This window comes from Amia ocellicauda, chromosome 13 (assembly GCF_036373705.1).
Source record: "Amia ocellicauda isolate fAmiCal2 chromosome 13, fAmiCal2.hap1, whole genome shotgun sequence".
Lineage (NCBI taxonomy): Eukaryota > Metazoa > Chordata > Actinopteri > Amiiformes > Amiidae > Amia > Amia ocellicauda.
This window is the reverse complement of record NC_089862.1, coordinates 3,190,806-3,213,151: the sequence shown is the minus strand read 5'-3', so window position 1 is coordinate 3,213,151 and position 22,346 is coordinate 3,190,806. Positions and strand designations below refer to the sequence as shown.

Genomic DNA, 22,346 nt, shown 5'->3' with positions numbered 1-22,346 from the left:
TAATGTTTGTGATTTGAGAAGTCTTAAAATACTTTGTCAGAAATGTATTTGTAATATATGTACTGTAATTGTACTTGAGCCAAGATGTACATACTTAGTCTATCTGACATGATGTGTATGTTTATATAACATGCCAGAGATTATGTCTAGCAATATATATATATATGTATATATACACCGATCAGCCATAACATTATGACCACCTGCCTAATATTGTGTAGGTCCCCCTTTTGCTGCCATAACAGCCAGTCGAGGCATAGACTCCACTAGACCTCTGAAGGTGTGCTGTGGTATCTGGCACCAAGACGTTAGCAGCAGATCCTTTAAGATCCTCGATTGGATTGAGATCTGGGGAATTTGAAGGCCAAGACAACACCTTGAACTCGTGATTCATCAGATCAGGCCACCTTCCTCCATTGCTCCGTGGTCCAGTTCTGATGCTCATGTGCCAATTGTAGGTGCTTTCGGCAGTGTACAGGGGTCAGCATGGGCACCCTGACTGGTCTGCGGCTACGCAGCCCCATATGCAACAAACTGCGATGCACTGTGTGTTCTGACACCTTTCTATCAGAATCAGCATTAACTTTTTCAGCAATTTGAGCTACAGTAGCTCGTCTGTTGGATCGGACCACATGGGCCAGTCTTCGCTCCCCATGTGCATCAATGAGCCTTGGCCGCCCATGACCCTGTTGCCGGTTCACCGCTTTTCTTTCCTTGGACCACTTTTGATAGATACTGACCATTGCAGACCGGGGTGCACAAGAGCTGCAGTTTTTGGAGATGCTCTGACCCAGTCATCTAGCCATCACAATTTGGCCCTTGTCAAAGTCACTCAGATCTTTACGCTTGCCCATTTTTCCTGCTTCTAACGCATCAACTTTGAGGACAAAATGTTCACTTGCTGCCTAATATATCCCACCCACTGACAGGTGCCATAATAACGAGATTATCAGTGTTATTCACTTCACCTGTCAGTGGTCATAATGTTATGGCTGATCAGCGTATATATATGTGCTTTGTATTGTATATATTATCATTTACAATTATTTATTTGTAAAAATGTGAAAACAATGTCATTTAAAAAAAGAAAGTTTCAGTATGTAATGTACTCTATCTATTTCTTAAGAAATGATTTGGCTGTAAGGATTCCTAATCAATTTTTGCTTTGCAGGCAGAAACCGAAACCTAAATCTAAATCTAAACCTAAACACAATGAGGGCTCTGTGTCAGGCAAAAGGTAATCTGGGGAAAAATCATACAAGTCATTTTTCCCCAAATGTAAAATAAAGTGTCTTCCCGCTGGTAGCAGCATTACGCTGATTAGTTCAATTAATCACTTCTCATTACTCTTGGATTTATACCAAGGGCCTCCAGTTTGATCATGCTAAAGGGCAGCATATACTACTCTACAAACAGTATATACATGTCCAGATGATCAAATCCTGGGATCCCCTAACCAACCTTAAATATCTGGTGGTTAAATATCTCCATCTGATAGATCTACACTAATAATACAGTCAATGCCTGTGTTTACATACACTTGAAAACTGGTAAAGTGAAAGCCAATTGCTTTTCTTGCAATTTAAAATCCTTTTTAAAAGGCATGTAGACCAGAGCAGCAGTTGTACTTCCGTAACAGGGATCATTGTACACCTGATTCTGTTACTGTGGCATCACTCGTCCTAGTCCAGGGGGAGTATCATTTGTCATATTGCGTTTGTCCGTCTGATTCTGACTACGCAGACTACACTTGAGTCTCATGTGATCTCAGCAATTGAGACTCTCTGTACCTCACCAGCACTAAGGCTGCCCCATGACACACAAACAGAAATGGAAAATGAGAAGGCAGGCACATACTCCCATATTTTAATCTGAATTAAGTTGTTTGCATTAGTACGCCCAGCTTCTTTTCCTCAGTCAGAACTGCAGAGCACTGCCTCTCCTAAAATAAATGGCAGCAAACTAATGAGAAAAACAATAATGACTTTCCTTTCACCAGTGATAGCTTGCCACATTCACTGGAGATAATTACTCACAGATTAGTTATGAAGAGAAGGGGTCTAATGGAAGCAGTCTCTCTCTGCCTCTCAGACTTTACTCAGAGAGTCCTGAGAGCTGCATTTGCCCTGCCATGACCCTCCCCTCTGCCCACTGCATGCTGAATACCTCTGGCTTGTGTATTCTGTGGCTGTAAGACACACATAGACATAAACCCCATTCACACTGAAATGGCAGCAAAATGCAGGCAACATTTGTGTTCTTTTTTCCTGTTGCACCCCCATTCACACTGGCATTGAAAGATGTCAAAATGCAGGATGTGCCCATTCACACAGAAAACAGAGAATGCCAGCATTAGTGCTGTAGCCTTGCTAACGAGATGCTACAAGAAACCTGTGGATTCGGGAGAGGAGACGTGGACTGATATTCTGGACGTGTCTGTAAAAGTTCAATCATTTCCTCTTTTTGCCAGGTTCCTTAGATTGTGTTTAATTGGTTCTAACCAGGGTGTCCTGGTTTGGTTCCTACTAACCAAGAACAAATAGTCAGGAGGGAAACGCAAACGCATTTTCGCTCTATGACCAGTTCATCAGGTTGTATGGTTGTGTGTTTTTGCGGTTTGGTCACTGGACCCAGCAGTCACAGGGAATTTGAACCAGTGGACCCAGAATAAAACTTGGCTCTCGGTTCATGGTCGCGTAACGAGAGGCATTGTGTGGGGTCTTGACATATACTGCAGCAATGTTAAATAAAATTAAATTAGAAAAAAGGCATGACTCTACATTGTGTTTGCTTGTGCATATCTGCAATTGATTGATTGCTCAAAATAACTTGTTTTATTTTAAGTCTGACATTACTGCCTTAAAATCAAATTAAATAACACCATCAGTGTACATTGTAATGCAGTCTAACACATTTGCCTGTATAGAGATATTATGTTTTGCATGATTTATTGGTATATAACTTCTGACATAAGTGTGACAACAGTTAGAATTGCATACATCACCAGCTGTTGGTTAATCAGTAACACTCAGAATTGTTGTGACTACTTTATTTTCAACCTCCGACATTTTTGCACCCCAATTCTCATTGGTTACGCTAGTTGACTGACGTACTGCGTCAACAATGCAAGGACGTGCCGGCAATCATTTTCCTGCTCCATTCACACAGATCCATTTCCGAAAAAATGCTAGCATTTAGACTAGGTCCCGAGGTGGAAAACTGTTGTTGTTGAAATGCCAGCATAAACCCTTTGACACAGACATTGCCATCAACTAAATGCCACCAAAAAGACAGCATTTGTTTCAGTGTGAATGGGGTGCTCACTGCTAGATTCTAAAAGGACACACTCGGTCTGAAAAGCTACTCAAGATGCTGTCTTTGCATTTCAATGCTGGATAATATCAGGTTGTCTGTGAAAAGGCTTCCTAACAGTGTAATCTGCTTTAAACAAATAATTAATTCAGAATAATGGCCAGTCCCAAATTCAATCAGGTTTTATGTTCCAGTTACTGCAAAAGGCTGCAAAAGACTAGTTGACATAACTGTTTTTGCAATAAATGGTTCAATTAAAATAACAAAGTAAAAAAATACAAATACAAATATACTGCTCTGAAGCCCTCCAGAACTGAAGTTGCCAAGCTTTTTTTTACGTATTTTTTACGTATTTTATGTATATAGGTAATTACTAATTGTTTTATACATAATATCGGTGCTGTCTCTCAGTTAATGTGAACATTTTTTATAGGTGAAGAAAGTCAGTGTTTACAGGGTTTAGTGTGTTCTGTAATTAACTTTTTTCCTTTCATGATTTCTTTGTTCACGTTTTTCTTAATTAGAATAACTGACTATATATCCTATATAGTTTAAGCACAATGTATAAAATGCTTATACATATTCTGGCTTTAAATCATGCCTTGCCTGTATCTGTGATATCTTGTGGCATGCCTTCCAATTTCAGGTTTACAAATTGAATTGAGTTCAAAATTGGAAATATTCACAGTCATGACTGTATATGAGAAACATGTTTCCAGGGAGCTATAGAGAGAAGAAAGAAGAATCTGCGTTTCCTGTTTTAAGGCATCCATTTGACAAGAAAGAGGTGCTGTGAGGATTCTCTGTTCAGGACAAATAAGGGTTTAAAGACAACGCCCCATTTATTTTAATTTTTTGATGTATTTTTGCGATTTTGCCTTATGGTTCAGTGTTTAAAATATATATATATATATATATATATATTGTGTTTATATCAAACCTGATGTGATGAACTGTTAAAATCAACATACTAAAATAATATAATGTGATTTTATACAGAAGTCTGTATGTTATAAATAACACTGTTGTTCATGTTGCATTGTATTAAATACATTGTATGTCGAGTGGTGGGTCACTGGCACACTCTAGAATGAAGAGGTAAGAGGGCAGTCGAAGCCAGCCTGTCACTGGCTGGGTGGTCGTTTTGATAGTCTCGGGTGATCTCTTGACCTCTCTTCACCCAGGCTGTATACTGCGAGGCAGCAGAACCACTACCTGCTTCGCTCCGTGGCTTGCACCGGGAATGAGGTCCACCTGTCAGTGTGCCCCCTGCAGTTTAACAAGGGTAATGCCACAGCCAGCTGTGAGGGAGGCATGCCTGTGGTAGTGAGCTGTGTACCAGGGCCTCAATTCTCCGCGAGCAACAGTCAGAAGAAGAAGCAGAAGTCAACGGTAATGTGTGGGACTCAATCAAAATAAAGAACAATTGACTGAGTAATATAAATTGCTGTTCTGTGCTTGTGGGGTAGAACTTTTCTGTCCAATGCCTGGGTTCCACTGGCGTAGTGTCCGTGCTGTGCCAGACGCGTCCCAGAGCTTTTGGAACACCAGGCCGTTGTGAAGTCCATCCCCTCTTATGGGAGAAGCAGAGCGACTGTGGGTTTGGTTTAGTGTTTCGTTTTAAAAACAAAGAGAACAACACTACGAGCGATACAGCCTGATGTGGAAAATATTTTTGTGTCTATTTTATTGTTTCTGCTTTACATGATTGTAAACAGCGTAATAAATACACGTTTCTGTTAAGAGATATTAGGAAGAGCTAAACATGTATAGTGGTTATATTCAAACAAGCACGTTCCCATAAGAATATGTTTCCATGTGCAACAATAACTACATATTTGCTATTTAGTATTATTATTATCATCATCATTTGTGCTAGTATATATGTATTTCACAACATGACTCCCTTAACTTATTACTCTTTCTGCAGTTTTGTAACTGCAAACAATACTTTTTGCCATATTATTTATAATTTACTTAGCAGACGTCCTTAACCTGGATAAGTTACAGTTGAAACAAAATACACACGTTTCATGATTAATCATCCAGCTACAATATAGCAGGTTATAATTTAACTGAAGTGTGCACATCTCAGTCATGGCGTTTATGGACTTATGGACACATTTATTAAACCAGTCCTTAATGTTTTAGAGGGAAACCCAGATCTACTGTATTTATTTATTCATTAATTTAACTTGTAAATGGACACACATTAACTGAATCATGTTCGCCTTCACAACTGATAGTCTCTGCGGATTGTCCCTGCACACCATTCACAAAATGACAGCTTGAAACACTCTCCAGTTGTTCATAAAATATTAATACAATCTGCTTCTACCGATCCGATTATTATCCTTCAGATAAATAGTTAACCATCCACAAAACACGTCCATTTGCCAGTGGAAATGGGGCACAAGAGGCTGTGGAAATCAGTTTAAGTGATCTTGCTCAGGCAGTGGTGGACAGTCATTGGCTGGTTACCACTAAGACAGTATTTCCATCAAAGGATAATTTGTAATGACTGTTAAAAGATGCTTTCATTACTAATCTGAAAAGAAATGTAATTACAGGCAATGTTCACAACAAATCTTGTCATTTAACATGTGATTAAAAAAACAGGAAGACAGATCCAGCGTAATCAGATCCTGAGAAGGGTATTGAAAACACTGAGGATTGATGCAAAACAGCACTTGAATAAATGTAGAAAACCACAATAGTTGTAAGACAAAAGCCCTCATGTTGTTTTGGGTAAATGTCCTCAAAATGATTGTCTGTTTACAATGATTCCAGCAGTTCAGATGACTCAGTTTCTCCTAAGGACAGAAGCAACTAATTTTATCAAAGTTCTTTTTGCCTTTTTGGTTTTGGAACGTTATTATTTTACAAGGAAGGAAAAACAAAACATTTGAAATGTTGCTGAACATACGCAAGAACTTCTCTTGGTTTTAATTTCTTGTAGTTCCGTGTGCGGTTGAAGGGTGGAGCCAAGATTGGAGAAGGCCGTGTGGAGGTCCTGAATAACAATGAGTGGGGCACAGTCTGTGATGACCGCTGGAGTCTGCAGGCAGCCAGTGTAGTCTGTAGGGAGCTGGGATTCGGCAGTGCTAAAGAGGCTCTGACTGGCGCAAGGATGGGTCAAGGTGAGAGAACAGCACACAGCATGGCTAACTGTTCAGATTTCAGTCTTATTAGTCAATATTAGTTTTCATAGAGTACATTTGGTATCTTAGGTATGTGTGAAATATGTACAGATGGGTGAAAAAGGAAAAAGTGTCTCAGTAAGGTGTAGGGCACCACAAGCCCCAGAACAGTTTCAGTGCGCTTGGCACAGATTCTACGAGTCTCTGGAACTCTACTGGAGGATGAACACCATTCTTTCAAAAGATATTCCCTCATTTGATGTTTTGATGATTGTGGTGGAAAGCACTGTATAACACGTCGCTCCAAAGTCTCCCATAGGTGTTCAATTGGGTTGAGATCTGGTGACTGCGAAGGCCATAGCATATGATTCACATCATTTTCATACTCCTCAAACCATTCAATGACCCCTCCTGACCTGTGGATGGAGGCATTATCATCCTGGAAGAGACCACTCCCATCAGGATAGAAATGTTTCACTCTGTAATGATTTGCAGTGACCCTCCCCTCTAAGGCAGAATTTTCACAGTTCACTATTTTTCCAGTGGGGGCCACTTTGGCCAATAAGACATCATTGTGAGGGGCCACCACACCACCTACAAGACAAAATAATGCAATCCTTAATACAAGTGTGTTATATAACAGCTAGGTTATCTAAATAGAAGTCTGCATGTGCAATGAACAATATAGGCTTCATTATTAGAAACCAAAAATGTAATCTGATGCCACCTATTCATGTTTTAAGCAAAATAATACATATGTAGTAATAATAATAATAATAATAATAATAATAATAATAATAATAATAATACAATACATTCGATTTTCAAAACTTACATTTAAAGCTGGATGAGCGGAAGTGTGCCTTGACCCTTTCCATACAGTATTTGTAATCCATCATAGCATTCCTTGTGAGGCAGTCCAAATGCTCTTTTGTCAGTCTGTTCCTCTGCTTTCTTTTCACAATGTTCATTGTTTTAAAGGTTGCTTCACATGCATATGTACTGACAAAAAAGGACAGCACTCTTTTCACACAGTGTTTGACAGCTGGATATTCTGTGTCAGGAACCATGTTCCAGAAATGATGAATACCTGACTGAAGTTCAGACAGAAGGATGTCATTTGCCTGAAGATCAATGATTTCACTCTCCAGTTTTGCACGGTTAGAACAGAGTTCTGTGATGACAGGTATTGACGCTGGGACATTGAACCGGCTTTCAATGAAGTTGGAAAAGTCCTTGTGCTCGTTCACATCTTTGAAACTAGATTCAAACTCTGCCCTCAATTCCTCCAATACCTGCACAAATTAATTGTAGTTGAAATGTTTCAACAGCTCTGGCTCTTGTGTTGTGATTTCTTAGAGTTTTGGAAAGTGCACAAACTCTCTGTCAGATACGAACAGTGCCGTGATCTTGTTTTGAAATGTCATTACAATACGCAGCATGTTACCTGGAAGTTAATGTTTCCCTTGTAATTGGAGATTCAGTTCATTCAATTGACAGGTGGTGTCAGTCAAAAATGCCAGCTTCATTACCCACTCTGGGTTTTCCAACTCTTCCTCCCTCCTCCCTTGGCTTTCAACAAATTCCTAAATCTGAGGAAGGAGACTCAAAAATCTCTCCAGGATTCTGCCACGCGACAACCATCTCACCTCGCTCTGCAGAACCAAGTCACCGTAATTCATCTCATACTCATCCGGTAGCGCTCGAAACTGTGATTCAGTGCTCTTGATACAATGAAATTGACCACCTTGACAACCAGCTTCATCATTTGTCTGTAGGTTACTACCAGGTGGGTATTTACCATTAAAATATGCATGTGTTGTTGTATAATAGCGTTCGAGGTTATTGTGCTTAAAAACAGAATGTCTGGTTACAAATTAATCAAAGTGGCTTCGAGCCAGATTCATTCAACATGAAGAAAAATGTGTCCGTCCATTTTTCTTGAAATTGTCCGTTTTCTGCTTCCAAAGCACGTACCATAATTTTTTTGGGTTGTGGCTCTTTGTCTGCATCTGCAACCCCACTCACTCCAACCTCTTCATTTTCTACAGTAATTGGTTGTTATCTTTCAAGTCGGAAGCACTGCCCAAGGGGGAGGGGTTTCTGCACACTTCCGTAGGAGCCTGATCGAAACGTCACTCTATCAAAGCTTCCATTGGCCCCTGCGCTCATCACTCAGAACAGGTCCCTTCCCACATCCTGTTCTATAAAACGTGACGTCAGCGCAGGTTCGTCCTCTTTTGCCTCTTCACCTAGACCTGAGAACGTGAGCTCTCCGTGTCTTGTCTTGTGCATTAGACTCTGATTGTTTATTAACAATTATTATTACTCGGTTGGTTGGCTTCACGGCTGTGCTGTCACCACCGTTATTATTATTGTCTGTGTCTATTTGTGTTATTAGTTATTATTATTGAAAGCTAATCCGACTCTGGCATTTTCCTCCACAGCAGGAGCGCTAGCAGCGGCAGTAAAATCCGAGGCCCGGCTGCCCGGCCTGAGCCTCAGTGTGTTGTAAGAGATCTCGCCCGTGTGAGGTGCTCCTCCGCAGACTTGCGCCCGCACTACAGCCCGCGGCTGTGGCTGTAGGAGATCTCGCTCTCTCAGTTCACTGAGAACGAGCACTGCTAGCCCTCCCGGTCCGTGTGTGCGTGCCTTGGTTTTAGATCCCGCTACGGCTGGTGGTCTACTACCCTCGGCCCCTGCGGCCCCCGGACTCCGCGTCACCCGGTGTCCCCGGAAACCGCAGCACACACGGTGTGGTTAAGCCTACGGGCCTACACGGCACTTGTATCCAGCACCTGGTACTTGGTATACACAGTGTTCAGTCCGGCAACAGCAACGTTGCGTGTGGTTGGTGTCACAGCGCCCCGCCGTGTATATAAACGTTGCCGGGTGGAGACGCACTTACAGCGGCGGGCCTGCTAGGCACTCCACTTGTCCACTGGTGTTCTAGTTGTTGTGTGTCCCCGGTGCAAACACTGATCGGCGCCTCTGCTGCACGTTTCCCTGTGCATGCGCGTGTGCGCTCGGCTCGTTGATGAGCTCCTCTCACCCTCGCCAGGACTCCGAGCTTGAGGCAGAGCTCATGGAGGAGGAGCTGGTCGCTCCCATCCCTCCTCCTCTGTTGAGCGTGGACCCCTCTCCTGCTCCCACGGGACAGGACAGGGAGTTCTGGGCAGTCATCCAGAGGGCTGTGGAGTCTCTTCAGCTCCCCTGGCCCTCTGATCCTGCCCCGCCGTGCTCCAGGTTCGAGAGGGGTCAGCGCACGCAGCGGCCCACACGGGCCCTTCCGCTGCTGCCTGACCTCCTCGATGAGCTGAGGGCTACCTGGGACTATCCGGCGACAGCCCCCACCCTAGCCAGGAGAGGGGAGGCTTATTTCCCTGCGTAAATTCCACCATAGCCGCGCTCGTCTCCCTGCCTCCGCTGTCCGCGGAGCCACACAACCTGGCCTGCCCCAACAGGCAGTGTTGCGTCACAGAGACACTGCTCCGGAGGGCGTATGAGGCTGGAGACCAGGCAGCTCGCCTGCGAAATACGGAAAGCCTGCTGACCTTGTACTTGGCTCAGCTGGCAGAGCACTCGGAGCAACATGGCGCATCACCCACCCAGCCCCCTATCTTGGAGATAGTGGCGGCGGTGGATCAGCTGGTCACGGTGATGCGTCAGGGGGCAAGGGCAACAGGGTGGCGCGCCGCCAGCTTTGGCTGTCCCAGGCGCGGACAGGACTCGCCTCATGGACGCCCCTATCTCGCCGGGCTTTACTTTTGGCCCCTCTGTGGAGGAGATGCTATGCTATCTCTTCAGGAGAGGGAGCAGTCCCTGCTGCTGGCCCGGGTGTACCCAGTGGCACCTCAGGTTCAGCAACGCAGGCCGTCTGCGGCAGCCCAGGCCACAGCCCAGGCCACAGGCCGGACTACAGCCCAGGTCACAGCCCCACCCACCTGCCGATCTCCGTCAGCGTCACACTGGCAGGCAGGCGCCCCCCCAAGGCTCGCCGCCCTGGCCCCTGGCGGCCCACGGCAGCTCGTGGTAGGAGGGGACCCGGCCCGACCCCACCTCCTCCACCACTCGAACCCCGGCATTCCAGCAGCCTCAGGCCCACCCTTACACCCCCCCAGCAACTCTCCAATTGGCAACTCTGCACCCAAGACTCTTGGGTGCTCCAAATTATATCAGTTGGCTACTCCCTGCAATTTCAGACACGTCCACCCCCCTTTCAGGGTGTGGTGTGGACGCGAGTGAGGGACCCGTTGCAGTGTGCGGTGCATCGCGTCGAAATCGTCACTCTCCTGGAGAAGCAAGCAATCCGCGAAGTGCCCCCGCCGGGGCAGCATGAGGGATTTTATTCCCCATTCTTCCTTGTGCCCAAGAAAGATGGCGGTTTCCGCCCCATCTTGGATCTGAGGCGCCTGAACCGCCACCTCAAGGTTCTGCGCTTCAAGATGCTCAAACTGTGCACCATGTCCCAGGTCATCAAACCCGGTGAATGGTTCAACACAGTGGATCTGAAAGATGTTTACTTTCACATCCCCATTGCACAGGCACACAGGAAGTTTCTCCGCTTCGCCTTCGAGGGCCGAGCGTTCGAGTTTGCTGTTTTCCCCTTCGGCCTGTCCCTAGAGTCACGCGTTGCCAGGGGGTCTGCGTCCTCAATTATCTAGACAACTGGCTGGTTTGTTCTCACTCGAGGGAGCAGGTTCGGATACACACGGAGCTGATTTTAGGCCGCCTCTCCAAATTGGGCCTTCGGGTCAATCGAGACAAGAGCCGCCTGACGCCAAATCAGCAGGCACAGTTCCTCGGACTGCGCCTCGATTCCGTTGCCATGCTCGCCACGCTGGCACCAGAGAGAGTTGCCTCAATACATGTGTCTCTTCCTCTTCCAACTGAGTCATGGTGTCCCTTTGCCAGAGGCTGCTGGGCCTCCTAGCGACTGCATCACAGACCCTCGCCCTCGGCCTCCTCCAGTTGAGGCCGTTGCAGTGGTGGTTCAGGTCTCTCAGAATGTACCCTCACCGTGATTGAGCACACCAAGTCACGGTCATTCCGCCGTGCTGGAAGGCGCTCCGTTGGTGGCGGAGCCCCCACAATTTGACCCTTGGTGTGCCCCTGGGGCCAGTTTACCACCGAGCAGCCATGACGACAGACACCTCCAAGCAGGGTTAGGGAGCAGTTTGCAACGGATGTGGAGTCTGAGGCAGGTGGACGGAGCCAGCTCGGACCTTCCATATCAACATCCTGGAGTTACAAGCAGTACTCCTTGGACTGTCTCATTTCCTGACAGTCCTGCGGGACAGACATGTGTTGGTCCGGACGGACAACACAGCGGTGGTTGCCTATATCAACAGGCAAGGAGGTCTCCGGTCGCGCAGACTGTACTGTCTAGCATGCCGTCTGCTTCTCTGGGCGCAGCCACGGTTCCGCTCCATCAGAGCAGTTCACCTCCCAGGCCTGTCCAACACGGCGGCGGACCTCCTCTCTCGGGGAGGCCTCCCGGTCTCGGAATGGTGCATCCACCCACTTGTGGTACAACAACTGTGGAGCTGGTTCGGCAGGGCAGACGTGCCTCAGCAGAGTCCACAAACTGCCCACTTTGGTTCTCTGTCCGAGACCGCTCAGGAACCCTAGGGATCGACGCGCTAGCCCACACTTGGCTGTGCTGTCTGCTTTATGTGTTCCCACCGCTCCCCCTTCTCCCGGTGGTCCTGGATAAGGTCAGGAAAGAACGAGGGACAGTTCTGCTGATAGCCCCACGGTGGCCTCGCAGATTCTGGTTCACGGACCTGATCGCCCTCCTCCAAGGAGAGCCTTGGCAGCTCCTAGGGAGAGCAGTCTTGTTGTCCCAGGTGCAGGGCACGCTTTGGCACCCCAATCTGGGCCTCCTCCAGCTCTGTGCCTGGCCCCTGAGCGGGGTCTGTCGGATGCGGTAGTTGCCACTATTCAGTCGGCGAGAGCTCCCTCTACGAATTCGCAGTATTCCTACCGCTGGCGGATGTTTAGCACCTGTTGCCAAGACGGCAGTCAAGACCCAATTAATTGCCCCATCGGGGTCATATTGCAATTTCTACAAGAGTTGTTGGACCAGGGCAAGTCCCCGTCCACGCTCAAAGTGTATCTGGCACCATCTCCGCATGTCATGTCCGGATTGAAGGCGAGCCTCCTGGGTCTCATTTTCTGGCTGTGCAGTTTTTAAAGGGAGCTCGACGGCTACGGCCTCCTTGAACCCTTTCACTGCCCACATGGCGCCTTGATGTAGTGCTGGACGCACTTTCCCAAGCCCCACTGAACTCAGCTGAGCTTAAGCTGGTGTCACTTAAGACTGTGTTTTTGCTGGCAATCACCTCTGCAAAACGCGTGAGCGAGTTACACGCCCTGTCTGTACACCCATCGTGTGTCCGTTTTGCGAGAGATGGTTCCAGGGTTACGCTACGGTCTAACCCTGCGCTCCTCCCGAAAGTGCTCTCTCCATTTCATGTCAACAGGCCTATTGAGTTGATGGCTTTTCATCCTCCTCCCTTCGCTTCAAAGCAAGAGAGTTGGCTTCACCTGCTCTGCCCTGTGCGGGCCCTCAGATTTTCAGACATTTGGCGCTCAGACCAACTGTTTGTGTCTAATGGAGCGCAGACACAGGGCCAGGCGCTTTCAAAGCAGCGCCTCTCACATTGGATTGTGGACACCATAACCATGACCTACGAGTCCACCGGGACCCCGGTGCCTGTTCACATCGTGGGCCCTTTTTCAAGGTGGCCCCTTGGCAGACATTTGTGCGGCTGCAGCTTGGGCCTCGCCGCTTACTTTTGCCCGGTTCTACAGGTTGGATGTGATGGGACCGGTCCCTTCCATTGGGAACCCGGTGTTGGCTCCAGTCGAGCCCCAGTAGCCTATGGGCTCTGGCTCCCGCCTTTCCTCTCCCAGTCTGCTCCTGTAAGTGCTTCCTGAGGGAGCTAGTGAACTGTGTCTTTCCCTTCCACCGGACTATGCCTTCCAGTCGAGCTGCTCCTGGATGTACAGACAGCCCTGTCAATGTGTTGCCAGGGCTTGTCATTTGGCCTACAGGCATGTTGCCTTATGAGGTCGCCCTGTATATAGTTCTTTCATTATAATTGTGTTGCGGTGGTGCATGCGTTTGGCCTGTACCCCGCTCTGTATATTGGTCAGCAGGTCTGTGGCCCGCTCTGGCTGTATTATGCTTTAGAGCAGGGGACCGCTGCTGTTGACCTCCAGTAGAGGGCACTTGAGTTCTCCAGTGCCCCGCTGTGTACATAGTTCATTTATTCACACGGTAAGAGCTGTAGTTGCCCTGCGTTAGCCGGTCTAACTAGCAGGCGTCAACTGCTCCTGTGTTCCATGGGCGGTGCATGAGTTCGTTCCTGCGCCCCGTGGTGTATATAGTTCATTTGTACGAAATCTAAATTGTCAGCATAATGGAGCTCTTCCACTCTGTACTTGTTTAGTTGAGTTGGATGCTCTTGTGCTGCACACTGACAGCATGAAGGTCTTGCTGTCACGCGATATGTTTATATTGTATATTGTTCAGCTCAGCTACTCTGTTGACTAGTCAGCTATGTATTATATTGTATTTTTCTCATTGGGTCTGTGGCCCCGCTCCTATTGGGTCAGGGGTCCACTGCCATGATATTGCGTGGAGGCCGCACAAGTGCTTGATTGCCCGCGCCAGACATTGTGCAAGTAGATTATGGCATCGCTCCTAGCTGCACTAGTAGAGCAGCCGGCCTTGCTCTTGTAAGCAGAGAGCATAAGAATTAACCTCTGTAGCCCTGCTTTGTGATTGCAGACAGTTCCTGGTAGAGCGTGAATACGGTCCTCGCTCCTGGGTGGCTGCGGTGCACCCTGGGGGCAGGCTCCCTTATCAGCTCGCTGCCTCATCCCTTGCGATGGTTTTGTTATATAGTAACCCCTCCCCCCTGGGCAGTGCTTCTGACTTGAAAGATAACGATATGTTGCGTATGCAACCCTGGTTATCTGAAAAAGGAAGCACTGCCCAAGGGGGCAAAATTTTAGATTTTTAAAAGTTGTGAAATCTGTGGACAATATTCATGGTCTTCTTTTTTAAGAGAAGTAACAGTCTTTGCAATATAAATTGTAATCATTAATAGCCTTAATGAAACTAAAACATGCCCTTCACAGTGCCTACAGTTTTTTTTTGTGAGGAATTGAGCTTGTGGTCAATGGACAATTGATGTAAAACAAATCCATGGAAAGTCAGCACAGCTCTCTGAATTATGCACAGTTTGCTAATGTGTTTTTCTAACCTTCTTTGAACAGTTTTGTTAAAGCCTACTGTAAGAATATTTTAGGCATCCACTTGGGTATGTGTGGCCAAATACAAATTACTTGCTTCCTTTGGGAGTACAGGGTGCACATGCACGGAATTGTACTGTAGTCACAATGCAGTGAATACAGCTGCATGACTGGAATTGCTCAGCTACTGGGCTAACCCACAGCCATAAGATGTCAGTCTGATTGAGGATGTTTATGGTAGGAAAAGTAAAGAACACTCCACGTTTGCTCTCCAGTACAGCACATTCATGAGATGTTTCAGCTGCTGCCTTTGAAGCCACAGGAACAGGAACCTTTCAGAAGGAAACAGAGATGCCAGTTCATACTCGGCAAACCACAGTTACTTTTTTCTGGTATTTCTCTGCAAGTCTGGGAAAGTGTTTTAATTTGGCTTGAAAGGAAAGTTTGAATATTTGACCTTTTCACACTTTTTTTTTTCCCCACCAAATGCTGACATGATTATGTTAGAAAAGGATTGGTATAAATGCTTAGTTTATCTGTGGGTATGAAAAAGGACAAGTGTAGTTTTAAATGTGTGATATATGGTATTAGACTTTCCCAGGCAAGGGACTTGACATCAGCTTTTGATAAAACATTTAAAAGGAAAGTGGATAAATGTTACTGAATCACTGCTTGATGTCTTGCTGATTGTCTGAACATCATCAGTTTATTTTTCACTCCCCAAGGGTAAGAGGGGTTTTAACTTGTTTCCAGATCCTCATCAACACATCAAAGCTGCCTATAGGCCCCTGTGTCAGTCACTCAAACAGTCCTCTTCATGTTTCCTTTTTGTATATAATGTGACGCACACAAGAAGTTCGTCATTGCCTCTTTTGCCTTGGTCCATCGAAATGTGAGATTACCTTTCTGTGTGTTCTTGCCTTTTTGTTCAAAAACTGGCTGGCTGCACAAATACATTTTGCTACATTTGTCACGTCTTGTGTGTATATTTCGTTACATTTATTAACAATACTGTTCTGTGCTGTACTCGTCCCTGAGCTTCGGCTCCGGCTCGGCTTAGATCGGTTTTATATACTCAGGGTACCGTGCACCTAAACCAGCCTGTACCAGCCACACAGTGATGATAATTAGTTTAATAATCACAGTAAATTCTCATCACTGACTCTCTCAAGAGATAACACCAGGCAATATGGTCCACGCTACAAAATAGTATTGACTCACTCTTTACAGGAATTTGTGGCTATGTTTACATGGAGTTTAATAATCTGTTAATAATCTGACTAATAGCTCAATCGGAATATAATACCTTATTAAATAACCAGAATCAGATAGACTAATTCAGACTAATTCCGAATTAAATTATACATGTAAACACTTAATCCCACCACTTTCTCAATCAGGAACGATGGGTTCTTTCAGCACATGTTAAATCCAAAAACAAGGCATCTGCTGCGTTTATGTTACAAATTTGAAAGACTTGAAAATGATCGAAAGGCATCAGGCTAATCATTTGACTCAAATTGGCATTGCGGTACACTAATTATTGTTCTCGCCTTCTAATGTTCAACAAGTGCACAAGGAGTATATTTTGCCGAACCTGTAGAATTTTAAATAGTTTTAGAAATGCAAGTATTGTGTACATCACGCAATACTTGTTACCGCTACCATTGGCAGGAATGAGATGAGCTTTTTGTTTTCACAGTAACCTTGACAATAAAGTGTACTAAAGTGTGACCCTGTGCTAAAGTTGTATTCCAATTACATCCCTAGTACATGTAAATGAATATCTCCAATGGATTGCCTCATGTTAGTGTACATATAAACAGTTAATGCACAGCAATCTTCAATCAGAACAAATTAATTCGGTTTGGTGAAATTCTCAGCATGTAAATAGCCACTGAACCTGTTTCTCCCACAGGGTTTGGATAAAATGTATCGGTGAAGTATCACTCATGTCCTTTGTAAAATAGACAAACTGACACAATTCTTCAGCAAAGTCATCATGTAAATCATAGTGGTTTGTAATTTGAGGGCCGCAGATTGTAGCTCACCGTCAGACCCTAGATTCATCAAGAAACCAAATTGTGCACATGTGTCTTGTGTGCATCATGTCTGTGTTTTAAATCTTAAGTTCAATTTATCAACCATTGCAAAATATACCTCATTGTGAAATTTGACTCTTTCTGACAAAATACAGTCAGGTTCCTCTGAGTCTGTTTTCTCTTCATACAGTGAACTCTGTCATCCTTAAACTCTGGTTTCATGTTTTTTTTAGTTTTTTTTTTAAGAAAGCATTTTCTGGTTCCACTTTCAAGACATGTTGTTGATAGCGTTTCAATTTCAAGTGTGACCGAATTCTGGTTTGCCAATGCAAGCTGCTGATGTTGGCAGAGAGGTTATTCTTTTTTTATTTTTTTATTTATTTAGCTTGGCCAGGTGTCAGATTTTAAACGTGAGTTGATGTTCAACATACTAGAAAGGCGCAAAATATTTTATGAAAACCATTTGTTCTCATATAAAACACGTTTATTCCACAATCTAATAAAAAAAAAGATTAGGAGGTGGGGCCCTGGGCTCCAGCCCATGTAACCCATTGGGTAAAACCGTCCCTGTTCCCAGTACAATGTGACTGGGGTCTTCATTTCTGGGCAGCCCAGATGTGGCCCCAGGGGGCTCCTGTGGCCTCTGTGTAGAGCTGCTTCAGCGAGGCCCCCCTAGCAGGTAAGTATGCCTTGGGCAGGGACCTTACCAGCTCGCTGTCTCCTCCCTTACGAGAGTTTGCTTATACAGTAACCCCTCCCCCTTGGGCAGTGCTTCCAATTCGAAAGATAACGTTAGGTTTCGCCAAGGATTGCAGGGTCATGTGGGAGTCCAAGCCTCCTGGCAAAGAGGAAATTCCTGTGTGTGCGTGATGTTATATACAAACAGGAAACAGGAAGGGGACTGTGTGAGTGACTGACACCCGGACTTATAGGCAGCATTGATAGAAAGATGTTTCGATTAAGTTCCAACGGAAACAAGTTAAAACCCCTCCCCCTGCTTCCTTTCTCAGATAACTGGGGTTGCATCCTATCCTATCCTATTTGAACCTATCGATTTAAAAACTTAATACTACTATGAATAGATTTTTAGCGGAAGAAGAAGGAGAGAGTGTGATGGATTCCAAGGGGATCGAGATGGGGAGGTCAGCAGAAGGTGAGGAAGAGTGGGGGAAAAACAGGAGATCTGATTTGGAGAGGTTGAGCTTGAGGTGGTGCGAATGCATCCAAGCGGAAATGGCAGACAAGCAGGAAGAGATGCGAGAGGGGATGAGAGGGTCGGAAGAGGGAAAAGAAGATCTCGGCATCATCAGCGTAGAAGTGGTAGGAGAAACCATGAGATGCGATGAGGGGGCCCAGGGAGCGAGTGTAGAGAGAGAACAGGAACGGGCCCAGGACGGAGCCTTGGGGAACGCCTGTGAGGAGAGGTTGGGGGTGGATGAGGAGCCTCGCCATGTCACTCGGTCGCTGAGGTAGGAGGAGAACCAGGTATGAGCAGTCCCAGAGATTCCGAGGTCAGCGAGGCAGGAGAGGAGGATGGAGTGATCAACGGTGTCAAATGCTGCGGAGAGGTCAAGGAGGATGAGGACTGAGGAGAGGGAGGCCGCCCGAGCACAGCTGAGGGAGTCAGTGACAGCCAGGACAGCAGTCTCAGTGGAGTGAGCTGTGCGGAAGCCAGATTGCAGAGGATCAAGGAGTGAGTGTTGGGACAGAAAGTCAGAGAGCTGACGGTGGACCACCCACTCGAGAGTCTTTGAGAGGAAGGGGAGTAGGGAGACAGGGCGGTAGCTCTGAGGAGAGGTGTCGTCAAGGATTGGTTTCTTGAGTAGTGGGATGACAGCAGCTTGTTTAAATGCAGAGGGGAAACAGCCAGAGAGGAGTGAGGAGTTGAGGAGAGAGGAGATGAAGGGGAGATCGGGAGTGGTCGCTTGGAAGAGGCGAGAAGGGAGAGGGTCCAGGGCACACGTTGTAGGTTTGTGACGTAGGAGGAGAGCAGAAACTTCAGCCTCTGAGAGAGGTGAGAATGAAGAAAAGGAAGCTTAATCGGAGGGAAGTTTGGGTGTTATGTGAGATGGGGGTGGAGTATTGAAGAGCCTGCAGATGTCTGCAATCTTGGAGGAGAAGAAAGAGGCGAAATCATCAGCAGTGAGTGATGAGGGAGGAGGAGGGGGAGCGGGGGCAAGGAGGGAGGAGAAGGTGGAGAAGAGTTTGCGGGCACTTCAGAAGGGGGGCACTGAAAACTGTTGGCGCTGACTGCTGGCGCAGAGGTGTAGGGGGCGGTTAAATACGACACCTGTAACTAATTAGGACAGTGCACACCTGTGTTGCGTTGAATGACACAAGGCTGGTCAGGATGGCCCTCCCTCCCACGCAGGACTGCTAATAGCACAATTAATGGCCGCTTAATATCTGAATACAGACAAAGACAGTGCCAGACACACGCAGTTACACTGAACAATAGCTCGTAGTAATGTTACACAAATGCTAAATAATCACAGCCTACAGTGTAATGCTTCTGATTGCAGACAGAGCGTGTCAAGTACGCTAAGTAACTGGCTAAATTCACTAACAAACAGTCACTGCCCTTACTATAAAACAGGTGCAAGATATACAATTCGTAGCTAAACAACAAACCATGTACACAATCAATGTAACTTAACTAAAATAGGAAACGCGCGAGAAAAAGCGATACTTTTGAGCGACTTCTCAGCTGCCTTGCCCGAGAGTCCAGTCAAGTAAACAACATTGTTTAAAAAAGCCAGTACAGTATGTGGTACAGTATCACGAGTGTCCTTTTAAGCATAATAGGTTCTCAATAAATCTTGTCTTGGCAGGGCTCTCATTTGAAATGTTCCTTCATTTTTATTTATTAAGCTACAGCTATGTGACTAAGGGCTTTATGCATTTCAATTATGACAACTTTGATTCTGAACATTTCATGTAGCATGCCAAAAGAAAATACCTTTATTGCTTCCAATTTATGGGATTTTTCCGTGGAATATTTTTTGTGAAAACATTCTCTTAGGTGAGACCACAGGTATGTCAGTTTCTCAAGGGCAAGATCTGGCCTACCCCTGGAACAAGAGGCCTATTCTGAGTTGGACTAGGGCAGACAGCAGAGCCAGTTAGCCAGAAAAATCATAGAAAATGAATTTCCTTTATATTTGCACACATCCATAAGCCAGGGTATTCTTTTTTTTTCTTTCTTTCTTCAATCAACCAAAACGCTTATTTTTTCACAGATGCATAATCAAATTCTATATTATTATTCCTTTTTTCTTCTTCTTTGGCATTATATGAATTTCTATCAGTCTAGAGTAGAACTAAAGCATCATTAATTGGGTACCCTATCAAAGGTTTTTTAGATAGATTTAACAGGGCAGCCTACAATGCCTTGGCAACACCACATTTAACGTAGGTTAGTTCACTCAATCTGAATGAAAACCAGGGGACAGAGTGGGTCCTGAGTTTGATTGCCAAAACAGACACCTTTATTATGTACATTTGAGTGTATGATTTCCAAACAAGCTGTATAACAATAGAACTTAAGCTCATATTATTTCCGCTGAAGACGCAGTCAAGTCACAGGTGTACAATAATCATTTTTTGTGACAGAATTAATGTTCCTATATCATTTGATTATATTTCTAAAACATAATAAGAATGGATAATACGCTATTCTCCTCTTCTCCTCTCACAGAGCAACTGTGGTCAGTCTTGTCAGCAGTAGACAGCCTGGTGTGTCGTCTCTCTTCTTCCTCCTGTCCTACTTTTTCTTCTCCTTCTTATTTTTCTATCTTCCTTCTCTCCTTTGTTCAGTTTGTATATTTTATAGTTCTGGCATCTTCAGATTTACAAATTAAGCACTGTTTCAGACCATGTATGGATGTGAATGGCTAAACTGCAGGCTGTTAGGAGACACAGGCTCCCATGTAGAGAATCGTCCATGGTAGAGGAATATGCTGTACCTCAGAATATCTTACATGAGTCTTGGGTGCCTAAGGGTAAGGACTTAGGTAGAGTGAAAGTTAGTCTCAATGTTAGTGCATTAGAGTATATTCAGATTTACCTAATAAAATCAACAACAACCTTACAGAACACAACTCTAACAGTCTTGTGGACAACCCTCGTCCATGAGAGCTGCAGTACCTTCTGCTTTTTGTTTTATCCAAATCATTAAACTGCTTAATTAAGCCAAATGTTGGGCTTAATTAGTCTCAATGTACATACATTCAAGGTATCCAGCGATTGATGATTTAGAGAGAGCTGTATGTTCTGCAGGACTGTGGCTCTCCAGGAACAGACTTGGCCAAGTAATGATGATTTCCTTTCTGTCTCCTGCAAAGGTATGGGTCCCATCCACATGAATGAAGTTAACTGCAACGGCCAGGAGAAGTCCATCTGGGACTGCCAGTTCAAGAACATTACATCTGAAGACTGTCAGCATGCGGAGGATGCTTCCATCAAATGCAACATTCCGTACATGGCCTACGAAAACACGGTCAGAAGCCAGCTCCTTCATAGTTGTCAATTCTGTTTGTAAGAAGTGATTCTAAAAGTGTAAAACCTGTAATTGGAGTTTAGGTCGGATCAAAACATTATTTTACAGCTTTAGAATCAGTTAATGGTAAGTCTGTATGGTCGCCAGTTATGTTACAGCTGCTATGTGCACTTACATTTGCTGACTCAGATCTGGTGCACATGTTTCAAAGTAATACATGGTGACTTGGAAAAGTAAAAGGGGAGATATAGTGTTTGTCAAAACAGATAGGAAAAAATTATCAGATGTTCATTATATTTAAATATCACTGTGTGCAGAAAACTAGACTGTCACTATGGAAACTGTCTGCTGATACAGCCTCAAACAAAGAGAATCTCAGCCCATGTATTATGTCATTTTTTTTTTTTTTTTAATGCATCAGCTTATTCATTTTTTCAGAAAACAGTTAATATAATCAGCCCTGAGCACACTGAGCACAGGTGATTATACAGTATCAATAACTTCATATGTGCTTCAAAGCTATAATGCCTAATTTCCACAGAGCTATAGCAACAAAGCAATTTTGTATATCAGAATAATTTGCTTATTACAGAATTAGTTTTTCTGGTAAATCATGTTCTGACATACTAGCTGTAAATATTACCATTATCTCAGATGTTGAGTTGTGTTCCTCAACGGGGCTTAGGCAAAGAAAACCAGAACTATTATTATTATTATTATTATTATTATTATTAGTAGTAGTAGTAGTAGTAGTAGTAGTAGTAGTAGTAGTAGTAGTAGTAGTAGTAGTACACAACAACACACAACACAACAACAATAATCTGAAACTATGATGATAACTATTATAGGTTTATAACTGTAAACTGAAATAGAACAGACAATGCTATAGTCTTTCTTAATATACATAAGCTACTCTTTTACTCATCTGAGGTTTTGGTAATATCACTACCTTATCCCAACAAAGGCTGACAGGCTTATCGACTAGAAATAATAAGGCATGCTTTCTTCAAACTTACATATAAGAGTTGGGCATAAGGAACATTGTTTTCCTTAAGAGTGGACTTTTTTGTGACTAACTTAAAATCACCC

At 44.8% G+C, this 22,346-nt stretch overlaps 1 protein-coding gene across 6 annotated transcripts in view; it reads left to right on the top strand.

Annotated features, from left to right (window-relative positions):
• Positions 1 to 22,346, top strand: part of loxl3a (lysyl oxidase-like 3a) — a 56,972-nt gene that overhangs the window by 25,114 nt on the left and 9,512 nt on the right. For 3 of the 6 annotated variants that reach the window (XM_066719711.1, XM_066719710.1, XM_066719707.1), the window contains exons 5-8: positions 1,172 to 1,237; positions 4,497 to 4,704; positions 6,272 to 6,452; positions 21,103 to 21,257. In XM_066719711.1, coding sequence (XP_066575808.1) covers positions 1,172 to 1,237; positions 4,497 to 4,704; positions 6,272 to 6,452; positions 21,103 to 21,257 — 610 coding nt within the window. The remainder of the gene's footprint in view (positions 1 to 1,171; positions 1,238 to 4,496; positions 4,705 to 6,271; positions 6,453 to 21,102; positions 21,258 to 22,346) is intronic. The other 3 variants (XM_066719712.1, XM_066719709.1, XM_066719708.1) reach the window with 1 other exon arrangement.